Source organism: Mytilus galloprovincialis, chromosome 9, assembly GCF_965363235.1.
Source record: "Mytilus galloprovincialis chromosome 9, xbMytGall1.hap1.1, whole genome shotgun sequence".
Taxonomy (NCBI): domain Eukaryota; kingdom Metazoa; phylum Mollusca; class Bivalvia; order Mytilida; family Mytilidae; genus Mytilus; species Mytilus galloprovincialis.
In genome coordinates, this window is record NC_134846.1 from 65,865,589 (window position 1) to 65,892,592 (window position 27,004).

At 31.8% G+C, this 27,004-nt stretch overlaps 1 protein-coding gene and 1 long non-coding RNA gene across 3 annotated transcripts; both read left to right on the forward strand.

Annotated features, from left to right (window-relative positions):
- Positions 1-315: 315 nt before the first annotated feature.
- Positions 316-26,299, forward strand: LOC143045678 (sodium/calcium exchanger 2-like). 2 transcript variants are annotated; one of them, XM_076218357.1, is made up of 10 exons: positions 316-996; positions 10,616-10,680; positions 11,129-11,296; positions 15,725-15,909; positions 16,206-16,435; positions 22,055-22,290; positions 22,420-22,528; positions 23,123-23,301; positions 23,954-24,283; positions 24,719-26,299. In XM_076218357.1, the coding sequence occupies exons 1-10, from the start codon at positions 318-320 to the stop codon at positions 24,956-24,958; spliced, it is 2,421 nt and encodes an 806-aa protein (XP_076074472.1). In that variant the 5' UTR covers positions 316-317; the 3' UTR covers positions 24,959-26,299. The 2 variants fall into 2 exon arrangements, with proteins under 2 accessions (XP_076074472.1, XP_076074473.1); XM_076218358.1 differs by having other exon boundaries at positions 23,954-24,202.
- LOC143045680 (uncharacterized) lies at positions 18,273-20,898 on the forward strand. The gene is made up of 3 exons (XR_012968990.1): positions 18,273-18,765; positions 19,514-19,582; positions 20,348-20,898. It is a non-coding gene; the product is annotated as an uncharacterized LOC143045680 (long non-coding RNA).
- Positions 26,300-27,004: the final 705 nt, after the last annotated feature.

Sequence of the window (27,004 nt, forward strand, 5' to 3'; positions counted from 1 at the left end):
AATTATCTTATAAATCTAGTGTTGTCTTATTGTGTCGTGCATACAAAATCAAATCAGTTATCAATGAGAAAATCTAAAGTTGTAGACAAAATCGTAAATTTTTATGTATCAGATACTTAATTTGTAGCGTGTTTTTATAACAACCTTCATCTATTACATACGATGCCAAACATGACACTAGCGTGTTTATTTCTATTCCTTATATACACTCGATGATTAGAATAAACATTTCTGATCACAGCACTTAATAATTTTTAGGCTATTTAAAAGTATTTAAAACATTTCTTTTACACTTATATTCATTTTTAGGTTCCAGTATGGCGAACTGTACAGCATGTACAGAGTACCTCTGCTCAGACAAAGGGTTGGTAATGCCCTTTGTAAACGAGTATACATGGCCAAAGGAGGCAAGGGCGACAATCTACTTTTTGGGTTTATTATGGAGCTTCATGGGAGTATTAATTATTGGGGACATTTTCATGCAAGGAGTCGAGGCAATCACTGGCAAAACCCAGGCAGTTAAAGTCCCCGATACTGAATCAGAAACTGGCTATACGGTAGTTGATATTAAAATATGGAACGGTACTGTTGCGAATTTGACCCTCATGGCACTGGGGTCAAGTGCACCAGAAATTTATTTGTCAATTATAGAAGTTGTGTTTGATGATTTTAAAGCCGGTGCGCTAGGACCAGGAACAATTTTTGGTTCAGCAGCTTTTAATTTAATGTGCATCACTGGCGTATGCATTTTGTCAATTTCATCAGGAGAAACAAAAAGAATAAAAAAATTCAAAGTTTTCTTAGTGACAGGCGTATTCTCGCTAGTTGCCTATTTATGGCTTTTGATCATATTAGTTGCCATTACACCCGATTATATTGATGTATGGGAAGCAGTTGTAACATTTTTGTTTTTTCCGTTGATGGTATTGGTTGCATACATGGTTGACAAAGAATTCTTCGGGAAAGGAAGTGTACAGGATTCCGGTCTTGAAATGGGTAAGTGATCTTTGAACCTAATATTTAATGAGCTAAATGATATTTTGATATTCACATGTGTTGTGCACGCGGATATGAAATATCTATATCAAACACGTTTCGAAAATAAGAGTATTGTATAAATTAGTTTGTATCGCTCACCTTTGGTTGTTGTAACCACTTTTACATTTACATTAATAACAATTACCATTCAGAGTTCTACATAACTCGTTCCTATAAGAACACTCAGTGCTCACCTGCTCACCTCGAAAGCGAGAGATCGTGGTTTTGAACGAAATATTTTGATATTGTGTTATTTGCTTCCTCTCAGTTTAGTGTGGATTACCTAAAAGTGTGAGAAAACACTTATCAGTTGTGATTAGGAATAATGTGTTTTTGTGAAGTGACTTGCCATTCTGCGGAAGTGTTACCTTGTGTGAATCATGTTTAAAATCAGGCTTAGTTTGAAGGTCTAGTACGAAGAATGATTATTTGTCATATCATACGTTCCCGACACAAATATGCATGTGGTATTTCCCTCCTATTATTTAAAATACTTCATGACACTTTTTGAGTGAGTTCGTGCTGCCCAATCTTTAGTTATCTTTGCAATGTTTTGTTATTGTTGTTTGTCTATAATTCTAATTTTTGGTCATGGTGTTAATTGATTAATTTGGACTTTCGACTTACCTTGGAAATTTCTATCTCTGCACGAAAAGGTTGTTAAACATTTTAAACTGGTCAGTCAAGTCATATTTATGATTTTAAACTTACCAACATTTGCCTGATGTCATTTTCTTAACAAAATACACAAAGTAAGAGTTAAATTAAAAATAAAGACGAAGACATGGTTTGTTAATATAACATAACCACTTATAAGTATGTAATCTTAAGAGTCATGTAACTTCGATGTCGTTTCGCTTTTTTGCATATCAAGGACATTAAAACTGCATGCAATGACACGTGTTGAGCTTTGACTTTGACGGATAAAGAAATTTCAGGAAGCACCCCAATCCCATAAAAGATACAACTTAAGAAAGTACCATAACAAATACATTGGGTCCCCTTACACGAAAAATTGCATATTTGATTCCTGCTATTGCTATTGTCACATCACAAAACCCTTTCCCCCAGATTTATAATACATTACTTTTTTTCAAAACATTTTAGCATACTTGTCTTCGCTGGCAATTCTCGATTCGATCAATGTTGACAATTATATGAGAACATACTAATTAGAAAGTGAAAAATGATTGTGAATTTTGCCGATAATATCATTAAAATGTTATCGTTTGCATAAAAAAGGCGCGAAAGATACCACAGGGAGATTCAAACTCATAGATAAACAATAAACTGACAATGCCATGGCTAAAAATGAAAGACAGACAGCCACACAGTGGTACACAAAAAACAAACCGTACCAACATTTAGTGGTGACCTCAGGTGCTCTGGAAGGGTAGGCAGATCCTGCACCACATGTGACATCTGTCGAGTTGCTCATGTTATTACATACTCGGTATTTTTTTTAATTCGGTAGGTCATATTCGTAAATAAGGAATGTGATTGTAGTTACGACATTAGGAACATATCCGACATCATTTGTAAAACGGATATTCCATAACGGTCAATCATCTCGTAATGGCGTCCGTAAAATTAAAGAAGGTATGATTTCAACTTAACTATTTTGAACTCTTGGTTTAAAAGCTTATTTGTGAGCAGCAATCCTCTATCAAGGAAATCATGATAGGAAATACAAGCTTCGGAAAACTGTATCAATTGGGAGATATATACTATGTATGCAAGTGTTGCTAGAATATTGCTACATAGAAATGGAAAGATCACAATAAGGAAGACGAAATCATCTCTTTTGTCGCAAACCTTTGGTTGCAACCGACCCTATATGTCAATTTTAAAATGTAAGTGAAGATATGAGACAGAGTAAACTGTACCTTTATCTCTAGTTCGAGGGGGGAGAGATGCGTTCAACATAGTCAACAAATTTGTAGTTACGTTGTCAAGTCTTTTTTTTATGAAACAAGGCAATACCAACTCTTTCAATTAGTCTTTTAGTTTGGAATGGGGAATACTTGTGTAAAGTGTAGAAAAGTCAAATGTTTTAATACTATTGCAAGATAAAAGAGTCTTAGATTGTATGCATTTTAAAGATCTTTGGATTTCTTTAGTATCAACATCTGATTCACGCCATCTCTAGAATATGCAGTTTCACAATAACTTTGAAGTCCGGCTTTGATTGCTAATAATATTGATGTTAATAGTTTAGAGAGAGGTTTTGGAGTGTATATTTGAAACTAGTTTTCTTTATTTTCAGATATTAAAAGCGTATTTTATTTGCGAAATGCTTTATTTGTTTTGAATGCGTTTAAATTGAGAAAAAAAAATGTTTTCCTGGATAAAACAGACTAGCAGTGTAATCATGAAAAGGAAACATGCTCCCTTTATGTTCGTCCGTACCTTGCGTCAAATTGTGTGAAAGCTCAAATATAAATATTGTGGTACTGTACTTTCTCTTATACTTTGACATTGTGATCATTAACTCTAAAGTATTAAGTATATGCTGTAGTACATAAAGGACCAAGCAAACTACTGAATAGATATGTAACCTCCGAAAACGATAATACTGGCTTACGAAGTCACAAATGTTAGGTTCATGAATTTGTTGTACGGTCTTTGTAAAGCTAAATTATATCCGGGTAAAAGTTGATCCGGAGGAAAAAATGTCACAGTTGTTGTTGTTATTTGTTATCCGGAGGAAAATATTTCCCTGGGATATTTTTCATTTGCCGTGAAATTCTATCTGGGTTGTGAACTTATTGAATATTAATTAGAATAGAAAAAAATATCCTTTACAAATACTATGAAATAATAATAGTGTATTTGAATTAAGGCTAAATTGTTAAAATAAATGTGTTATAATGGAAAATATTTTCACAAATTCTCTTTGAAAAAGTTTCCTGAAATATTCAAGTAAATATCATTCTTAAAAAGAAAGTTATCATGAAACATAAGAAAGTCATTTCAAATTTCGTAATTGTGAAATAATATCATGATTAAATAAGGTAAATGGCATACATGTAAAAGTGAGTTGTTTTCAGATCTCAGTACAAATATAAATTAAAAAGTAAAGGTAGAAACATAGTTGCATTACTACTGTTAACAGTAATGGAAGAGTTTGATTATGATGATATTTTCAACTATATAAAAAGTTTTGTCTGGGGAAAAAATGTAGTTGTTAATTATATGGAAATCAGATAAATCTTAGCATAACAATATATTGGAACAAAAGCAATTTTAACAGCTGGATAGTATTTATCTGTGAAATGTTATCTGTCTTATTAAATCATGCTGTAGGTTGTCTTTTTAAATAAATGAATATATAAAAAATAAGATTCAAGGAAAAATTTCACTATGAAATAGATTCAGGAATATATTATATTATTATCTTTAAAAGATAAATTGTTCATAATTACCTCCCTTTGATAAATTTGGCAAATTTGTTCTATGAAATATGGGACGGCAAATATATACCGGTACATACTATCCGCATAACACAGATAGATTTTCACTCCTCCGGAAAAAAATCTACCTGTGAAATACAATGTCTGGAAAAGAAATTACTGTGACAAAGTATCCTCAGGATGAAATATCACAAAGGAAGAAATAAACCATTACATATTCATATATTCGAATTCATATTATACATATATCGAAAATTATCACATTGATTATTGGCAACGCTGAAAAGTTCAATATTTGTGGAAAAATAGAAAAACACAAAACATCATAAGTCTAATGAAATGCCGATATAAATTCAATTAAATTTAACTTGAAATAAAGATTGCTTTTTCAAATATCAATTAAATACAATAGAAACATTAATTTATACAAAGCTATATAAAAGCTATAAGTTTACGATTATCTCTCTTTCTGAATATTACAATTCTTAACACTTCTCAAATCAAAATATGAACACAAGAGAAAGTCTTCAAAGTAAACAAAGTAAACATTTGTTTATGAATAATCAATAATGTTTCAATTAGAAATATCATAAATTAACTAAACATAATCATAATATCAATCAGGGACACATAATCACAATTCAATATACATACCTTAAATAAGGAAATGGCAGACAATTTCACTGTAATATTATCATCCTCTTGTAGGAAAAACACATAGATCTACCTGTGAACAATTTACTTTATCAGAACCTTTTATATTTAAAATGTAAAACACATCGTTCATAGTATAAATATTTTTCAACAATGCTTATCAATAAGTTCAATAAAACTATATTTCAAATTCAAATGATTATACAAGAACTCAAAATCATATTTGCATTTGCAAAACTTCAGATAAAAATATAGAATGTTATTTACATGTACAGATCATATTTTTTGTTCTTTTTATATTTTATAAAACTCTTTTATATCAAACAGTCATATTCAAAACCATTATAAATATTTACAAAATACACCAACCTTAAAACTTCAAATATTCTTGTTCACAAAACTTACATCCCAGCTCCTTTGTTCTAACAGGAGTGACCTGAGCCGGATGACCCCTACCAGATCACCCCAGTTTGAGTTTTTTTGTTATGCATGCTTTTCTTTGTTCTGTAACATTTTGGCGGGAATGCCAAATCCACTATAAAACTTATAATTAATGATACGGAAAAGTCTTTCAAAATTCACGTAGAAAACATCCAGTGTATATGCTGGGATTCGAACGCAAGACCTTTAGCATATCAAGCCACGACACATTCCACTACACCAGGACGACTGGATACGAACTATCTGTAATTTAACATAATTAAAGGAAGCAAGATATTTTTATAAGTGGGGCGAGTTGGCAGACCTGTATTCAGTGAGGTTTAAACCCTTTTCCTTAATAAGTGAGTTGTCAGACTGATTGTTCAATTTGATTTTACACTTTTTCAAATTGGGGCGAGTCGGTAAACAAGAGTGGGGGAATTTTTTTTTATAAAGTGGCGATATAGTGTGGGCTGATTAGCCAGTGGGGCGAGTTGACATTATTTGATATCTACTCATCGTGTTCGGGGGTCATTAAGGGTATGCATCATATAGTAATATATAAAGTATATTATAATGGATGTGTGGCGTTCTAAACTAGATTTTATGAATTGTAAATGGTTTATCATCTAATCTTAAACAGCTAGGATGTAAAATAGTTATCCCATTCGGACTTGGTGTGTCAGTGTTAGATCACACTCTGGCTTCCGGCCATCGGGGCGATCTTGCACTGACACACCGTGTCCTCGTGGGATAACTTTTAATGAGACACAACTACACCTGTCGATCAGTTATTTCACTGTGTCTAAAATTTGTTCGGACTAGATGGTATCTAACATCCGGCACTATGACGGAACATCAATGGACAGAAGAAAGATAGGTTTCTCCTTATTTTCTTATTTTTTTCATGATATCGAAGAATATATATACATATACAACTATTTTCTATTGTGATATGGAATATTTTCTACAACCGTTCTATATGGGTTTTCGATGTTTATCAAACATTTTTGATCGCTGCTCCGTCACAGTTTTGATCGATTTACTCGGCGCCCCACCATTCTAATGAAAACGTTTGGATTCATATGTCGTTTTTATTGTTTTATTGGTTCATATATACGTATAGAATGTTTTCATTACCAAACATTGAAGCATAAACGTTTTATAGTAAAACTTGAGTTCATCAAGCGATTTGTTATTGTTACGAATGTCGGAGCCACGCTTGACAGTCTCCCGAATGATGAAAACATTATAAAACCGTACAGTTCCGTTCCCACACTGCGATTTTTGTAAGTTCCTTAGAGTAAATTACGGCAGTATATTAAGAAAATCCTTGATTAATTAACGAAAAAATATCATGCAAGATAACGGTAAGAGTTGTTGTATTTATCAATTAAATGCAATTTAGACGGATCTTTACTGAATTTGGTCATACACGGTGATTCATAAGAGTACAAAACAAGTCTGTTATTATAGGTAATGATATTACAAATAATGCAGCTTTAAAGGATTAAATGTTCAAATCTCCGTCGAAAAGCATATGGACACAAAGGTGGATAATATCTCTACTTGAATGGCATCTGCACGTATTTGTATTATGAGTTGATGAAATAAAGTCAGGAATATGGCAGTTGTTATCCAAAAAGTGAAATCACAAAAATACTGAACTCCGAGGAAATTTCAAAACGGAAAGTCCCTAATCAAATGTCAAAATCAAAACCACCAACACATCGAACAAATGGATGACAACTGTCATATTCCTGACTAGGCACAGGCATTTTCTTATGTAGAAAATGGTGCATTAAGGTAGCACAATACAAAGATTTTATCACTCCAAATCAGACAACTTTAAACTGATGTTATTCATTTCATCCTTCTTTATATTTTATAAATGAGGTACTAAAAGAAAGAAGAAAGATTAATCTTTCAAATTGTGATAATTTCATTATGACATAGTTATTACATAATTAATTATTATGTAATTAGTTGCTATATTGTGATGTCCACACTTGAATGAATTTAGCTTCTTTGTTCTTTATAGCATCCCAAAATATTTTATATATTCTTGTACAACACAGCTTGACCTCCAAAACTGTGTCTCAGATTTCCAAAAACATTAATAGAGCAAATTTTATACCCAATTGAATTTAGTGGTCTCTTATCAATTTATGTTGCAAACTTCATTTTAATGAGAGAATGAAATAAAGTAGGAAAATTCTGAGACACAGTATTGGAGGTCAAACTGTGTTGGGCAAGAATCTATAAAATATTTTTGGATGCTATGAATAACAAAGAAGCTAAATTCATTCAAGTATCATATTATTATCCTATTCAGGACCGATAACTCTGTCGATAGATATTATAGGGTATATAATATTGTTGAAATCAGAGCAATCGTATTATACGACGTCTCTGTTTAAATGTATACAATAAAAATTTTTTACACGAGTTAAACTTAATACCGATTCACTGAATGCAGGGATTTAGCTAAAAATATTGAATTAAAAAAAGATAATAATAAAATCTCGTTGAATTTCCTATAAAATAATAACAAAAAATCCATTTAAATTAAATTAAAATTTGAATCATAATATTTCTTTAAAATAATTATGGAACCATAAATATTTGAATGACTTTTATATGTTCTTGAAGTTTATTTAAACTGTTAGGACCAACATTGTTTGATAGAAATATGTTTGAATATCAAGGATTGATTTGCAAAAGTTTGAAAACGGGTCAGGTTTATGAGAAAATTGAACTTTATTGAAGCATCTATGCATTTTATATGGGGAAATATAATACAAAATGGTGGCTAGTATACGTCACAGAAGTCACGTGATGCCTAACTTAGTTGGATATGAGACATCACAATATGGCAACTAATTACATAACAATTAATGATGTAATAATTATGTCATAATGAAATTATCACAATTTGAAAGATTAATTCTTCTTCTTTCTTTTGGTACCTCATTTATAAAATTTAAAGAAAGATGAGTGGAATTACATCAGTTTAAAGATGTCTGATTTGGGATGAAAAATCTTTGTATTGTGCTACCTGAAACCTGGTTTTATAGCTAGCTAACCTCTCAATTGTATGACAGTCGCATCAAATTCCATTAAATTGAAAACGATGCGCGAACAAAACAAACGGACATAATAGGTAAAAATGACAAAAATATGGGTACAGCAGTCAACATTGTGTTATAATCTTAATCATTAAAAAAACCCAATTACATAACAAAGAAGCACAAAATGGTATATAGATCAAGCATATTAGCAAAAATTAAAGACAAGAATACACAAATTCACCATAGTACAAAAACATAATGACGAGAAGTTTACATCTAGCCACGTCATATATGCATCAAAGAAACATAAAAAGGCATATAGACAAAGCACATAGCAAAAACAAAAGATAAGCATACAAACATGTTTTACAATAACTAATAGTTCGATTCTATGTATGATGGATTTTGTTGCACTTCAGTGTTTCTATTGTTTCGTAGTTTTTTTCTCTTATTGTTGATGTGTTTCCCTCGGTTTTAGTTTGTAACCCGGATTTGTTTTATCTCCATCGATTTATTTGAACAGCGTTTTACTTCTGTTGCCTTTAGTCATTTCAAAGGTACAAGGAACACAAAATTTGAATTCAAATTGATGTTGTAAATTTTTTTTTCAAATGTGAACATTTATAAATAGTCAAGGGAAAGAAGATACTTTGCATATATTTTGGTAGATTGATGTATCTCTTAAGTACCGGTATTGTGAAAAAAATATAATACAATATTTGTTGATGTTTCTTCAAAATTGATCGTGAATCTTATAGCCTATATATATCTAGTACCTAATAACTTTTGACTTTTGTAGAGTTATGAGTCTTGGAATCTGGTGAGATTGTGTTTTTCCAGTGACAATGTGGGGGCATGGGGGTATGTTAGCGTGCTCACAAAGGTTCTTTAATTTTAATTGGAAATAAAACCGCTAACAATGAATCTCCATATCATAATCCAAATGAATGTTTTTGATTGTTTGATAAAGTGTAACGTGTGCATGTTTATTTATAAATTAACGTCAATGAACAAAAATATGTACAACTGCTCTTTGCGTTTTTCTAATAAACTATCAATAAACAATTCTACTTTAAATGTAAACAAGTGGTACAATTTGTCCTGGGTCAGGAACAAACTTGTCCTCCTGGTACAATAATGTACTCTACAAGTTTACACATTTGTCTTTGTTTTGTTGGTACAATTATGTACTTAACAAGTTGGTCACACAGATCCATACTTGTTCAATACGTCACTAGTTCTCTTGGTACAATTATGTACCCTACAAGTTGGTCACACAGATCCATACTTTTCCTCCTTAACATGTTGGTTTCCTTCAAGCTACGACTGGTTTAAATGGTACATTGTGGAACCCTACAAGTGAACACACTTGTCTTATACGATAAACTTTATACTTGACACACTAAAGTTGTACAAGTCTAAAGAACAGGCACCAACCTTGTTCTTTGTTGCATTCCAATCATGAATGCAATTCTATATAAAAGAATATTAACAAGCACCAACCTGTTCTTTATTACACTTAGTAATAGATTTATATAAGAGACAACGATCTCAAATATCCTTTCTCTAAATCATCATGTACTGTACGTAGCATGGCCATCGTCTTCGTAGCATCAGACGAATGACAAAGAGCTAGGAATCGCTCCTGCTTATATACCCTGATGGAAGCTGTACCATTCTTGAAGGAGGGGTGTTGTACCAAAGTGCCTTCTTAACAGTATCTGAGTTTCCTAAGGAACACATCTTTACATTTGACCTGATCTAAAGTTTACCCGAGAAACTTCTTACTCTTTTCTATGTTTATTCAACTTTTATACAAATGTATAAAATAAGGCTTCTGCCGAACTGAAACTAATGTAAACAATCTAACCTAAGATACAAAATCATCACAAAAGCATAGAACACAAATATTAAAATATCAAAAGTGTGGTGTTTGTTTAAAAATATATTTGATTTTTTTTATTTCAAATAATTTGCTTTCTATGCTGTCATTAGCAATGCTTATGCGAATTATTTTAGGAGAAGAACAGAATTTATTGGAGAAACAGAAAGCTGACAGGCAAATTATACAGGAAGTACTAAGAGTATGTATTTATGGCACGATAATTAAAAGGTGTTCTGGTATTTTCTAATGGCTTAAAAATGTTTTGCTTAGTAATATCGCGAATGTCTACTGTTATTTTGTTCCCAAATTTTAGTATGTTGTTTGGTAATAGGCCTGTAAACGTCGTATATGTATTTATATAAGTTCTGTATCCATAGTTTTCCCTTATAAAAAATTGGCTCAATAACTACGGCATTTTACAATATACAACAATCTTTTACAAAGGAACAGCAAACAATAATACAAAACAGAAAAGACGCCAAGTGTCTTCAACATTAAATCTAGACATTGTTCTAAAGCTATAATGATAAACTGTTTCGGTTTTTTTTCTATATTTAAACATTGTTCAAGTTTTTCTTCTTGTTATCAGTTCAAATATAATGTGGAATTAGATAGAAAGTAACAATATTAATGTGATCTTTTTTTAGAGATTGCATAACAAGAATGACGTGAAAGACAAAGACATTGCTTTGCTTACAGCAAAACTGATGGAAGAAAACAAAGAACATAGCAGAGGATGGTACAGAATCAACGCCATACGATCTTTAACTGGGGGTAGTAAACTTACCCCACACATGAACGAAAGGACTGAAGAGGTATATTCACTGATATGATGTGTATAAGCACAATCTGTTAAGAAGATAGGCACACAACTTTATCACATGCTTTCATTTCTGATAACTTGATAGATAATTCTAGATTATAGTTCAGATGACCAATGATAATCTGTTTATCGCTATTTTACCTATGACGACGTTAGTCAATTTCATGTCAATTTCATTAGCAACGCCACGTGCCTCCTTAGTTTCTAGCGATAATTTTCCATCTCAAGCATGTAGCATGATATGAAAAGTTATCACCAAAAAAAAAAGATCAAGGGAAAAATGCACAAAATAGCGATAATGCATGACATAGAAGGAATCTTACCCTTTTGAAATCATAGTCGTCCTTTCTTTCATTTTATACTTTTTAGACCAGACTGATTGTTTTGACTTGTATAAACAAAAATGACATATCATATGAATGCCTACAAGACATATCTCCATTGAAAACCAAAAAGAAAGATATGTAAACAATACAAGTCATAAGCTAGTAAAGGCTTCATGATAACAAAACGTGAAGCAAACATAGGATAAAGAAAGCCGCCGAGCAGGCCTTAGCAAAAACAACACATAGACATCGATTGGATTAGAAACTCATGGTTTTGTTCATATTTGTCTATTGTACCTTGTTTTATTAAGATTTAATCATTTAGCTTTAAATCAATTTAACAAATTGAGAGTTCCGTCTAGTAAACAAGAATTGACTTTTCTTTGATTTTAAATGACTAGAGCGTCTTATATTTTACTAACATAATATCATAATTTGGTTTCACGCTTTTATTTGATATAAAAGTGCATGCTTTTCATGATTTATTTATTGTGTAATTTAAACTGAAGGAACAAGCTTAGCTGAGCAGAACGTTGATGAACCAGGGGTCTCGTTCTTTTTCTAAAGACCTTGATGATAAATATTCCGTATCAATTCACAAATAATACATGATGGTCTTGATGTATAGATTCTGCGTACTGACTTTGTTTACCTTCTTAACAACGTGTTATAATGTTTTTTTCATATATCTTTTTTCTATCGTTTATATTACTTTTATTGTTGGATTGTTTTCTGTGATATCCATTTAACGTGACTGGGTACTTATACATCCCGTCAATGGGTTTGTATTATCTTTCATTTTTGCTCGTGAGTTTTATATATGCGACTTTTTCTGTTTCGTTGGTTCTTATGACGTGACTCTGTACTTTAAAAAATCCTGTCAGTGTGTTATTGTTCTATAATTTGTCATTATGTTATATTTCTATTATAAATTAGAAAATACGTGGAACTACAAACGTCAAAATCATTTAACCACGTAGTGGAATGAACCATTTGTGAATTCTTATAAATTCTATAGAACTTTTGGACTATTTTAAATCTCGGTCTATTTCTGTTATTAATTCTAACAATACTTTTGATTTTTTAACCCTGTTTGCTAACATTGCCCATGTGAAATTTTAAAATTGTTTGTATAAACATTGAACGACAAAAATATGTGACGTATAAATTTTCTAACGTCAGACACGTGAAATTGTTTCCTTTTAAAATTGTAAAACGATGATAACTGTTGTACCTATATTTTATTTATTATGTCTGTTTAGTTCACGCATCATTGTAAATATAACGGAATTTGATGAGACTGTCGTTCAAAGTGAGAGGTTTGGCGCTATAAAACCAGGTTTAATGCTCCATTTTCTATATAGGAAATGCCTGTACCAAGTCAGCAGTATGCCAGTTGTTATCCCTCTGTTTGATGTGTTTGAGCTCTTGATTTTGCAACTTGATTAGGATTTAGATTAGATATTGACTATGAGGGTCGGTTGAATAAAAAACTTTACGACAAAAGAGATGATTTCAGCTTCCCAATAGTGAAGCGTTGGGAAGCTGAAGTCATCACTCTGTGTGCTTTACGGACGCCATCACGTGTTGGTTGACCGTTACGTAATATCTGTAATATAGATGATATCGGATATGTTCCTTATGTCGTATTTACAATCTCGTTCCCTTTACACGAATTTGACCCGGCGAATTAGACTTTTTACCATTATTTTTGACATTTGTTTGTTTTGTTGATGCGACTGTCGTACAAGTGAGAGGTTTAGCGCTATGCATTGTAATTTCAGGTTCCATCCACCATTTTCTACATTTGAAAATGCCTGTACCAAGTCAGGAATATGACAGTTGCTGTGCATTCGTTTTTGATGTGTTTTGTCATTTGATTTTGCCATGTCATAAGGGACTTTATGATGTGATTTTCCTCTGAGTTCAGTATTTTTGTAATTTTACTTTTTACTCAAACATACACTAATTCATAACGTTACCAAGCGACAAATGCAGTTTGAAGGATTGCAACGATAGCCAATTCGGGTTAGGGGCTCATCGGGAATCAGCACAGCAGCCCCAACCAGATGTAGGAAATAAGAAAATGCGTCGTCCTATTGATGTGGATGAAGCACCGATTAAAAAGGGACGGCGGTTTAACCATGAGTTTCTGCGCCCTGAATTAAACATTTAGGTGGATGAACCATAAATAACAGCACATGACATTACTTTCAGATGAATGAGGCACAGTAAGTTGCCTTATGTGAGGTTAATGAACATTTCGATGAACTACAAATGTTACCTGGTTTCAGTGAGGTTGATAAATCAATAAGCCGAACGCTCTAGATAAAATGGAATTTTGAGTATATTGATTTGTGATTTGAACACACACAAACTAGAGCAACTGGCACTGATCTGGGTCAAGATAAATTTGGATAGATTATTAAGGAATGTTATGGCATATGGTTCCTTTGGTAATATCTGCATTGTTTACTCCGAGAGGACAATTTTCGATAATTCTGATTCATTGCAGTGGTAATGATTTGTGTAACATTAAAAAATGGCAAACTTTAATACAGTATTAAGAACACTTTACATCAGTTCATATCATCATTACCAAACATATCAGTTATTTGGTCATACAATTTGCCAAGGTGAGCTTGGAGGAATGCGAGGAATAAAAAAAATTTGAGCGGTCTATAGCCTGTTTAGATCTTACCTACACAAAATTAGGGGCAAGGAAATCAAACATAATGCTTTTGAAGATATAGATATTCATCTAGTTCTTTTTGCCGACGATGGCTTTAATCTGTATATTCATGCTATTCAGTCAGCATTAGAGCTGTTTATTTTATATCAAAACAGAGTTTTATTTTATCCTGATGAATTAAGGAATGTTATGGCATATGGTTCCTTTGGTAATATCTGCATTGTTTACTCCGAGAGGACAATTTTCTATAATTCTGATTCATTGCAGTGGTAATGATTTGTGTAACATTAAAAAATGGCAAACTTTAATACAGTATTAAGAACACTTTACATCAGTTCATATCATCATTACCAAACATATCAGTTATTTGGTCATACAATTTGCCAAGGTGAGCTTGGAGGAATGCGAGGAATAAAAAAAAATTTGAGCGGTCTATAGCCTGTTTAGATCTTACCTACACAAAATTAGGGGCAAGGAAATCAAACATAATGCTTTTGAAGATATAGATATGGCTTTAATCTGTATATTCATGCTATTCAGTCAGCATTAGAGCTGTTTATTTTATATCAAAACAGAGTTTTATTTTATCCTGATGAACTTTATAACATTTATAAAGTTGTAAACAATGATGTATTGGCTGATGATGATGAAAACTTCAGAGATATTTTAGTTAAATAATGTATTCAGCTGACAAACACATGTATTTCGTTGAACAGTTCTATTGAATTTAGTACAATTTTGTTGTAAGTTTTAAATAGATAGTTAAATATATTTTGAGTTGAACATGTTGTTTATAGTTGTACTATTGTATAGTATAGTTGATATACTCCGTTGAAGTGATATGGTCGTGTTGAAACCCTATCTAATTTCAGAATTGGGTTTGTTTGTTGTAATTGTTTTGTCATGGATTGATAAATTATATTTGGTGATTCTATCGAACAATGTTTTCTTGCTTTTGGCTGAATTTATAGCCCAGTTTCCATTTCGAGGAAACATATGATGGTTCAACTTCAACGTTTCGATCTTGGATATTAATAAGACATTGTCAATGAATGAAAATTAGTTGGCCGGTTGATATAAAGTTGAACTGTCATAATAAATTCATGACAAAAAATTGACAACATTAGTTGCCTTTTATTATATTTTTTTTTATAGTTTGACTTACAACTTGCCTATAACGAAATAACCTGGAATCGTTGGACATATACATAGAGATTTCAATGAATTTGGGTTATCTTTTATACATGTATATCGGATCACAACATTTCCATGCGTTGCTTTCTTTCGAAAATTTAATTAAATAATTACCCAATTAACAAAAACAATTGTAGACAAGAACAACGAGAAGGAATACTAGATCCACTAAGAAAACATTACAAATGTATTTAAATATATTTCTCAGCTTCTAAGAACCTTGGTAGCTTGTGATGAGATGGGTTCCCAAGTTTCGTTGACAGAACTAAGTCAAGGTGGAGAAAAGGCTATCATAGAATTTACTGCTCCTTCAACATCTATACTGGAATGTGACAAACGAGTAAAGATCGGTATCGCTCGACATGGCAATATTAAGAGAAGAGTTAGATACAGGTACTGTTCTTATATCATAATGTTTCAATATGATTTTTTTAATTCGTATATGATATTGAGAAAGTGTGCACCGAGTTTTGGCATAATTGTTTTACGTTGTAAATTTGGTTCATTTACAGATTTTATTTTAAATATTTAATGATAGTTGCATATATGATTTTGCTGATATGCAATATAAAAAGCTCGCTCAACTGTCTCAATCGAATCTCGTTTGATCAAAGTCACGTTAATGTAATTTCAAGTTCTTGAAGGGGAAAATGGACAGTTTCAAATAATCAATATCAATTCTTTTAAAGGGTTGAAACTTTCGATGGAACAGCCGTTGCTACAGAGGATTACATTGAGTTCAAACAGTCTTTGGTTTTCGAACCCGGAGAAACTATGAATTATATTGAAATCGACATAGTAGATGATGATATTTGGGAAGAGGATGAAGTTTTCTTTGCCAAGATTTCAATAGATCCAGCTGAACCAGGAGTTGTTGGGAGAAGGGCTATAACTCAGATAATAGTATTGAATGATGATAGTAAGTATAAAAGTAATATATGTAATTATGATATCGAATTACGCATGATTGTATTCTTGATAAAGAACTTAGAAATACTGGACAAGCGTGTATTTATCATTCAAAAGAAAGTTTAAAAAACACAAACAATTACAGCTGTGATCAAGAATTTAATGATTTATTTTATTGAGAATGAAGCGCAAAGAACGAAACGTCTCAGACGGAAAGCAAGCCCTTAGAAATGACCGTTGTTGCTACTTTCTTAAGACAACAATGGGACTAGCATTAAAACCCGCCATTCTGAAATTGCGTTATTTTCGCGGAAAAAATAATTTGGCGGCATTTTGGAAATTTTTTCTTTTTTCAGTTTCTTACTTTCCTTTGGCATGTTTGAGGTCTTCTTCTTCTTCTTCTTCTTCTTCTTCTTCTTCTTCTTCTTCTTCTTCTTCTTCTTCTTCTGATGGTATCCAGTTATCCATCAGATTTTTGATGATTACTAACTGCTGCGCATGCGTAGGATAATAATAAATAAATATTTACAAAAGAAAAGTGCCAAAAATAAACAAATACTAACATGACATGTGGTTAAAACTATTTACATAACTACTAGGTTTACTGTCAGAAATATATTTCTTTCGATTCTCTTAAGCATGTGTCTTATTACTAAAGAAAATTATACTTAAATTGGCCGTCTTTTAACAATTACGTTTAAAAATTATGCGAAATTGTCTGTTCTTTTTTTGTTTTAGATGAACAAAGATTAAACAATATCATATAAAAAATTAATAGTATGTATCTCAAAAAAAATCAAGTGAAATGTTTGACGTTAACCAAAACTAGGTAAGGAAATCTTATACTGTCTGTGCACAACCTTAAGATGACTTAAAAAAAATCATTTATTGATTATTAAATGTCATTTTTAGGTGATAAAGGAATCCTGCAAAAGTCCTCAGAAACTGCTCGGAAATACTTTAATAATATAGATATGCATAATTATTTGTTTTTTAAATAGAAGAAGAAAAATATGAGACCGAGTCTTATTTGTTATTATTTATTTCCAGGTTTATGATTATAAACTATTTAAATGATTATTTATTGGTTTACAGTATTTTTTTATATATAATTTGAGTCCATTCATTAGAACTTGCATGGAATCAATGAGACGTCACGAAATGTATTCATTGTTATATTTAGTGTAATCGTAATAGGATTGCAAACAAATTTCCTTTTATTATGAATAATGAAGAATTTAAATTGATAATACTTTGATTATTATCTCTTTTAAATTTAAATGAAAAGGGTAGGACCATGCAGGTATCAGTAAATTAATGAAAAGGAATACCTGTTTTTGATCATTAGATCCAGTATTCATGCATATTTTGGTTACCCCTTGTATTAATGTAGTAGAAATTTCTTTCTGTGTTGATATAATTTGGTTACAACAGTAAAAATATTTAGCAAAACAAGTTACTCTTTGAATGATAATATTATGGCACAGAGTCAGAGGGCCTATTTCACTGAGTCTGAAAAGTGAAAAAATGTGTTTCTCTATTTGTTTTTTTACATATGTCTTTAGTATCAAAATATATTTAGTAAAATTATTTTATCAACATCTGGGACTTCAAGTGGCACATTTGCGTAATACAGCGTATAAAGTGGCCCAAATTTGACACAGGCTGGTTCATAAAAAGCCTCATCACATATTTTAAATTCAACATAGGTTCCCCAGAAGTTAAGAAAGAAATTTGAACTGGGTTGCGTTCAATATCGTAGCGGCTACGTAGTGCTACGTAGATTTTGACTATTGAACGTGTAGCTATATGGGACAATACCCCTAATGCGCCTTCAAATGAGGAACACAAAAGTCACGTGTAAACTAAAAATCTCTGTGTAGTGATATTTGACACATTTCTATGATAAACAAATGACTGAGCTGAACCATTAGTGTTAATTTAGAAAGTAAGAGAACACAGAATAAATGTGTAAAAACCATGGAGCTATTAAATGTGTTCAAAGTATTAAAATTTCAAAGAACCTATTGTGTTAAAAATGAGATTTTTTACCATGAGGAGCCACATCGCAAAAGGATACTCGGGGTTTGCTAAATTACGGAAAAATGAATCACACTTCGTACCCCGAAAATTTAACCACATATGTAAAAATGTCTCAGCTTCGAAACAAGCCATCATACATACACAAGTTTACGATATGGGCTGAGCAACAGAAGAAAACGTTACCATTACGGCCTATGGAGAAACAATTGCGCATATTGCCCCATCTTCTAAGAAAAGATCCAGAGATATCTTTAGATAATTTCACCTTGTACACCACAGAAAATTGTGAAAATTATGGTTAGTAGTTTTTTATTTATACCTAGTTATCATAAATGATTTAAGATAAATATTATTGATACAGAACAGCAAAAATTCAATGAAATTTTCGCTTTTAAAATGCATTACTGGCACGGGGCTGAACACTTTTTTTAGGCACAATCATAACTTTGTTTACCCCCGAGAGATCCGAAAGGAATTGTTTATTTAATTGAAAAAGACAAGAAAAAACTTACATGTAATATATATAAATTGTAAGTAAACATGACACAATATAGTCTTTGTTATGTAATTATCACTCTGGTCTACAGGAATAGCTGATAATCAAGGGAGATAACACACTTCACACGACTAAAGTGAGATACATTAGCACATGTGCTTTTATCCAATGATTTGACCCTGGTCAGTAGATATCATATGCAAATAAACAGAAAAAAACCATGTACATGTATTAAGTAAATCATGAAATACTACTGTTAATGCACACGAGCAAAACACAAGATATTGTCATTTCTCAGTGAAAAAGGGGGAGGGTCAAACCTTCTTGAAAACAATATTGCTATTCAACTACATGTATTAAGCTAGTTAGCTACTACTCATTGCTTCTAATATAAACAGTTTAAATGAAGGTGGCTAAGCCACAAGGGAGAAGCATTTTTCTTTCTTTGTGATAAAACTTTCAAGAATTAGATTTTTCTCTCTCAATATTACTTATGTATTTAAATTAAATGATAACACAGCCTGAGTAATTTTTTTTGTCTTATTTCAGTTCCAGACATATCATTACTTTTAAACATGAGATGGCAAACTAAAGGTTTTAAAAAGTCCTGAATAACTGGTAAGCATTTTGATTTATTAGGTAAGCTCTAAATTATTTATTTATGGTATTTGTGCAAATGAAATTACAGTCGGAATGTTAGAAATATGCTTATATGAAAACTGTTGCTATGGTCTTGATATTAAATGAAAAGGCTTGGTTACTGATCTTTTCGACTCAACATTTCGAGTTAAATCTTGCGGCAACTGATTCTCATGTAACACTGCAAACTCTATTTAGCACTATTTTGATCTGTCGTTATTTAATGACGCCATAATACGTGTGATGTCACAATGTTTCCTTTAATACCTCATGTGGATTTCTCACCAATAAAGGGTTTTCACTGAAATACATGTAAAAAGCCTTTTTTTCTCAAATAGAATTATGTGAATGGACAAGTTTTGAAAATTTGCACTTTATTGCACTCTAATTACATGATAAGAATGACTTTCCCAGTAGTTTTGAGGGGTTTCCACAGTATTATATACCAGATGTCCACTAGTAAGAATAGTTATTTTTTTTATTTTTTTTTTTATGAAATCTACATTTTTGCATAATTTCTCTGTCAAAATGCACTTTAAGACACAAGAAAATGTTATGGAATGCTTTAATAGGGTCTGTGTATTGTAATTTAAGGTTATCATCAGAAGTTTTGTCCTTGTTTGGACTAGTAAAGGTATACTGGAAGAAATTAATTGTACATACACGTTGTATTAAAAATAAATGAATAAAGCGATAAAAATGTCATTGCCATATAGTGTTGAAACGACTTTATTTTTTTTTCAGAAATGGACAAAAATACACAGATTTATTCAGAATGTCATACCGATGAAGATCACCTAAAAATATTTGGAAAAATCAGAACTAAGGATTTCAATATGGGACAATACCCCTAATGCGCCTTCAAATGAGGAACACAAAAGTCACGTGTAAACTAAAAATCTCTGTGTAGTGATATTTGACACATTTCTATGATAAACAAATGACTGAGCTGAACCATTAGTGTTAATTTAGAAAGTAAGAGAACACAGAATAAATGTGTAAAAACCATGGAGCTATTAAATGTGTTCAAAGTATTAAAATTTCAAAGAACTTATTGTGTTAAAAATGGGATTTTTTACCATGAGGAGCCACATCGCAAAAGGATACTCGGGGTTCGCTAAATTACGGAAAAATGAATCACACTTCGTACCCCGAAAATTTAACCACATATGTAAAAATGTCTCAGCTTCGAAACAAGCCATCATACATACACAAGTTTACGATATGGGCTGAGCAACAGAAGAAAACGTTACCATTACGGCCTATGGAGAAACAATTGCGCATATTGCCCCATATAATAAGTATTACATATATATTGATAGAAGCTACGTAGCCGCTACATAGCTGCTACAATATTGAACTCAACCCTGATATGTTGAAAAATCTTGACGCGCCGAGTGACGACCTTTGGTTTGAAGGCTTCTCATTTTAATTCAATACGATTAGTCAAAACATTTTTTATGTGAGAACTTCTAAAAAGTATATACAATTGGCATTTGTAATGTACAGCATGCTTTGATTTCATTTGATAAGATTTTTTGGAGGAAACAGGGTCGTTTCAATTGAAGAATAAATTACCCAAAAAAATGCCCAAATATGGTAGTCACATGACTTCCATTGTTGCTTTAAGAAATGGGGTCAAACCGAGGTCAGCTTTCCGACTGGTCTGTTTAGAGAATATTCACACTTCGTGATTAGAATGCTTTATTACTTTTTTGTTTATTAAACTGTTCACTTTTTATAAGCTACTGTAATGAATGAAAATTCTGGTCTAGCAGGTTTTTCAACGGTAGATTTTGTAACCTGTTCCGACTAGATATGTATACCGCGTGTTTTTAAAAAAAAATACATTGATGATTTTATTTCTGATCTAACAAACAACAAGCCTAACACTAGTTTTTGCCTTACAATCTGATATCAAATTAATGTTAATTTCTCACTCTCTCTGCACGCTGCACATGTCGTCCCAATTTATAGTAGTTCTACTCCAAATTTAATTGGTTATTAACAATGCAAATTTAGAAATAGGATCAGTTTTTAGCAGTAACATGCATTTTTTTTCTTGCGAATATTGTTTTGAATAATATTTAATTGTATATTTTTACTAATTTAGATAAATACATGTAATAAATACAGCAGCAACTGTATATAGACTAATGTGACTCACTTAATTCGACGGAACTGCGAACAACTTCGTCACTTAAACATTTAATAGCCGAACCTTATATAGTAACATTAATCCCACCCGTAAAAACAGCCAAACTTTTTTCATACATTTTTAACCTAACATCAAACTTTATACTTAGCATTACTGGTGCAGTTCATGTTATACTAGATCCCATCTATATATATATATATGTCCTACAAATAGGTAAACCCTAATTACAAACATAATGAAATATGTCTTTTTTAAGGCAGACCACAGGTAATGATGTATAATATTTTTTACAGTTAGGGACACTATAAGATTCCCGAAGCCAGCCTTTGTATTCAAAGAGAGTGTTGGTACGGCCCTAGTCCCAGTAGAACGAGAAGGAGGTTGCAAGGGCAAGGTCATTGTGAAATATGAGACCAAAGATTTGGTAGCCGTGAAAGGTCGTGATTACTGCATTGATCCAAAACAGGAAATTGTATTTGAAAAGGGAGAAGTTTCCAAAATGATTGAGATCTGTATCTATGATGACATGGTACGTTATAGATTTGGTATTTGTATATTTAACAGATGTCATGTTAGAGAAAGAAAAAAAGAAAGGAAAACAATATGTGATAAAAACGACCTAATTTTTAAGTGACATTGAAATGAATTATTTTTTTAGGAATTTGAAAAGGACGAAAACTTTGAAGTTAGATTGACTGGAGTGGAAGGCAATTGTGAAATGGACAAACGAAAAACCAGATGTGTTGTCACTATTGTGAATGATGACGGTAAGGATCTCAAATAATGCTATCAATTGGATTGAAAATATATTACTATTTAAAGTTCGATAAAATCTCGACTGGCAACTCCTTGATAATGACATAGCAGAAAAAAAATATTATTTAAAGTTATAACCTTTATTTGAGTAAAGAAGTACACAAAAAAAAACAAAAACCAAGGCATGATGGTATGAGTTCCCAAATTCATCCATTGTCTTATTTTAATTCGAGATTATCAATTTTTGATAATAATTATGTCTCATTTCCGATTTAAAGATATAATTCACAATGTTCAACATGCTTTGTGTAGTTGTTGATGCGTTTCCCTCAGTTTTAGTTTGTAACCCGGATTTGTTTTTTTCTCAACCGGTTTTGGAGTTTCGAACAGCGGTATACTACTGTTGCCTTTATTTTTTCACTGAAATCTGTTTCATAATATACCTTACCATATCATTATTCCAAGATATATACAAATTTGCTTTGATTTATATTAATCTTATTAATTTTGCTTATTTAGATAGGTTGAAGGATAATCTTTCTGATCCAAGAATTGCTAATAAAATTATTAAAAAAAAATTATAACTCCTAACATATTCATTACAGAATTTAAAGGATTCGTTGCCAGAGTAACAGATCTAACAAATGCTAACTTGGACTCACTCAGAATGTCATATACATCGTGGGGCAAACAATTCCAAGATGCAATGAACGTCAATGGTGGAGATGTGGAAAATGCAACATTTATAGATTATATCTTGCATTTCTTTACATTTGGTTGGAAGGTAAAAACTTGTATGTTACATTTGATAGTATTTATATACACTGTAAAAGATTATTTTTTTTCTTCTATTACCGAATGTATATACAAACATGCATCATATATTAATTAGGTAAAATGATTTCTAAGAAAATACGTCGCAAAAAAGAGGACACAAATTATTATTGCGAAATGTTTTGTTTGTTTTATATATATAAATGATTTATTATTTTAACTTTTCTATTAAAAGGTAGATTAAACTCACATATCCCACTTTAGTGTTGTCGGTAAAATAGGATACGAAATTTACAAATCTTTATAAAAAATAGTATTTTTTACGGTATATAAGTCAGATAATGCATATTTTAAGTTTTTTCTTGTTGTTGAACAGACTTCGGGGTGTCAGGATTGCTCAAAGAAAGACCTCCCTACGGTCGGTCTTTCATTTGATCAATCCTGACATCCCTCGGTGCATTAAGCCATTATGCGACAAGAAAAACCTTAAAATATGCATTATCTATAACATAAACTACGAAAGTCAATATGTAATGAAAATACATATTTATAGCCCCAAATTGATAGTTTTTCCAATCTCCAATTTATTTGGTTTTGTTTTTAAGTAGAAGTACAAAAATACATACCTTTGCAGTTTTCAAAATACTGGAACTATTTTTCAGGTTATCTTCTCTTTAGTTCCACCAGCAAGTATCCTAGGGGGATGGTTATGCTTTATTTGCGCTTTAATATCTATTGGAGTAATAACTGCGATAATAGGAGATTTAGCTAACATATTTGGATGCCTAGTTGATTTGAAACCGGAAGTCACAGCTATCACGTTCGTTGCTTTAGGAACTAACTTACCTGATATTTTTGCAAGTAGAGCAGCTGCAACATTAGAACGATCGGCTGACAATGCAGTAGGAAAGGTGAATGGAAGTATTGCAGTCAATGTTTTTTTTGGTCTCGGTGTTTCTTGGACGATTGCTGCAATTTATTGGGCGGCACAGGTATTCATATATTGTCATACTTTTCTAAGTGAAACTTCTGAATTCAAAAAGTAATTGACAAATGTAAAATGTTTAACAGAGGGACAGTCAAACTCATAAATCGAAATTAAACTGACAACGCCATGGCTAAAAATGAAAAAAGACAAACAGGCAAACAATAGTACACATGACACAACATAAAAGTGCATAATTTTTTTTGCATTAAACATAATCGAATGCTTTAGATTTACCAAAATTAGTGATTGAATTTCCATATAACTCCACTAAAGAAACAAAATGTTCATATACTAGTAAATAGTTATCAAAGGTACAAGGTTTATCATTTTTAATTCGCCAGACGCGCGTAAGTTTTACTTGAAGCAACATATGTACAGAATATATATGCATGACATACCTTCGTCATGATTTATATTATGGACATCTTTTTCTTTTCAGGGCAAAAACTTTGAAGTACAATCTGGTAGTTTGGTATTCAGTGTAATAGTATATTCAATTTGTGCAGTAATAACATTAGGGCTTTTAATTATACGACGTTTTACTGGTATATTTGGAAATGCGGAACTTGGTGGTCCAACAGGTCCAAAGATGGCATGTGGACTATTTCTCATCTTCCTATGGTTCTTTTATGTTCTTTTGTCATCATTACAAAGTTATGAATATATTTCGGGAATATAAACTTTATTTCAACTACTGACTAGTATATCAAATTGTTGTAGATATTGTTAATATATATTTAGTCGTTGATTTTGTTTTAAAGTTATATATTGATAATGTTCTTTCCATTAACAATCCAAACTTTTCTGATTGGCTTCCATTAATATATCCTCCAGAAGTAGAAATTAAAGAAACGGCTTCCTCCGCCTCATTTTTAGACTTATATTAAAAACTTGATACACATGGTCATATCAGTACCAGAATCTATGACAAACGAGACGAGTTTAATTTTGAAATTATTAAGTTCCCCCACCTTAATCCCACATCGTTGCCAATGTAATGGTATTGTATGTGACTGTCATACAAGGGAAAAGTAACCAAAGAAAGCTTATTGCATATCTTTCGGAATGAGCATACAGTAAAAATATTTGGATTGCATTTCAAAACCTACCTATTTAAATGCAGATTTAGCTTAAAAAAGATAGACGCAGTGGATGTTATTTTTGGTATCGGGGGAAATATCGACAAATATAAGGCAGTTTAACAAATAAGGTTGAATTAAAAAATCATATATAAAAATTAAGGAAAAAAACCTTCTATGAAAGGTATCACTGTATATTTGTACTATTTTTATAAGAATAGAACAACACACGATTATTATTGAATAGATGAGCAAATAAGCCCTAATACACGGATAAATTTGCATGTGAAATACCGATAATATTGCCCTGTCAATATAAATCGAGAGTTAATAATGCTATTCGGACACCGGGGATTGAAATCATCAGAACGCAGACGATCCAAGAGTAAAAATAGTTAAACCGTCTGATTTATTCTTCCCAACTATAGCTAGATGAAATGAATTGTAATAGCATAATATTAAGTACTTGGACGAGAAATCGGAAATGATATCTGACAATGTTGACAAATGTGAAATGTTCAGATGTGAAATTCTGTATCTTATTCACGGTAGATTTCTTAGTTTATTTTTATTAAAAGGATGAAAATCATTTAATATAAGTGTTACGAACTGGCTGTTTCTGTATTGGCCCTGTTATTGCTTCTCGATCAGCTGTGGCCCTAGACTCTTCGAGACTCGTGTCCAATACAGCTAACTGTAAATCTATAACAGGGACAATACGGAAACAGTCAGTTAATAATACTATTTTACTTATCGCCTACACACACACAAAAAATGGTTGCAATTACAATCTGTCTTAGGGGACTTATTGTTATATTATTTTTTTCTTTCGGTAAGTTTTTAGAATTGGTGTAATCTTTTAGGCTTGTAAAGGAAATGTCTTAAAAGACCATAGTTAAACCTGTACATGTGTAAGTTTGATGTATTCTGTCTTTATGTCAAAAATAAAAAATTTACAGAAAAAAAACTATGCCTTTATGAATTGATCGCAAAAACAGCTTATTAAACGCTGGAAACCGTCAGAATTATCAACATTTTGGGTACAAAATGGGAAAATTGAAACTAAAATCTATAAGACGATGTTGAACTTACCAAGACAAACTTTGTTTTTTTGCGATCAAGATGTTTGGCTTATTGCATCCTATCATGGCGTGTACTTATCATAACTTGTAGAGTTCGGTAAAACATGTTTTGATAAAGCCGATAACACCTTGAATACACACAAAACTTTTATAGATTAAATTAATGCAAAAGTAGTATTCTGATGTTCTAGGTCGTAAGTCGAATTAGAAGGAACAAACAAAAACCTGAGGGTATAGCATGGACTGACTGCAAAAGAAGCGAGACCGCGTGGCGACATGTTAAACGTCTCCTGCTATGAATCCATCACCCGCCATGCGAATTCGCACTCAGTTAAAATGCCACAATTGGTAAAATAAAGCTCACATGACTTTATTGGTATATAAAGATCTAAGACCGAGAAAACATGTTTCCGGTGAGTTGAGACGCCGACACATCGAATCAGGCAACCAATTCGTGGTGTTGACCGTAAAACTAATGTTTGCACCTGTCCTAAGTCAGGAATCTAATGCACAGTAGTTGTCGTTTGTTAATGTAATTTATACGTGTTTCTCGTTTCTCGTTTT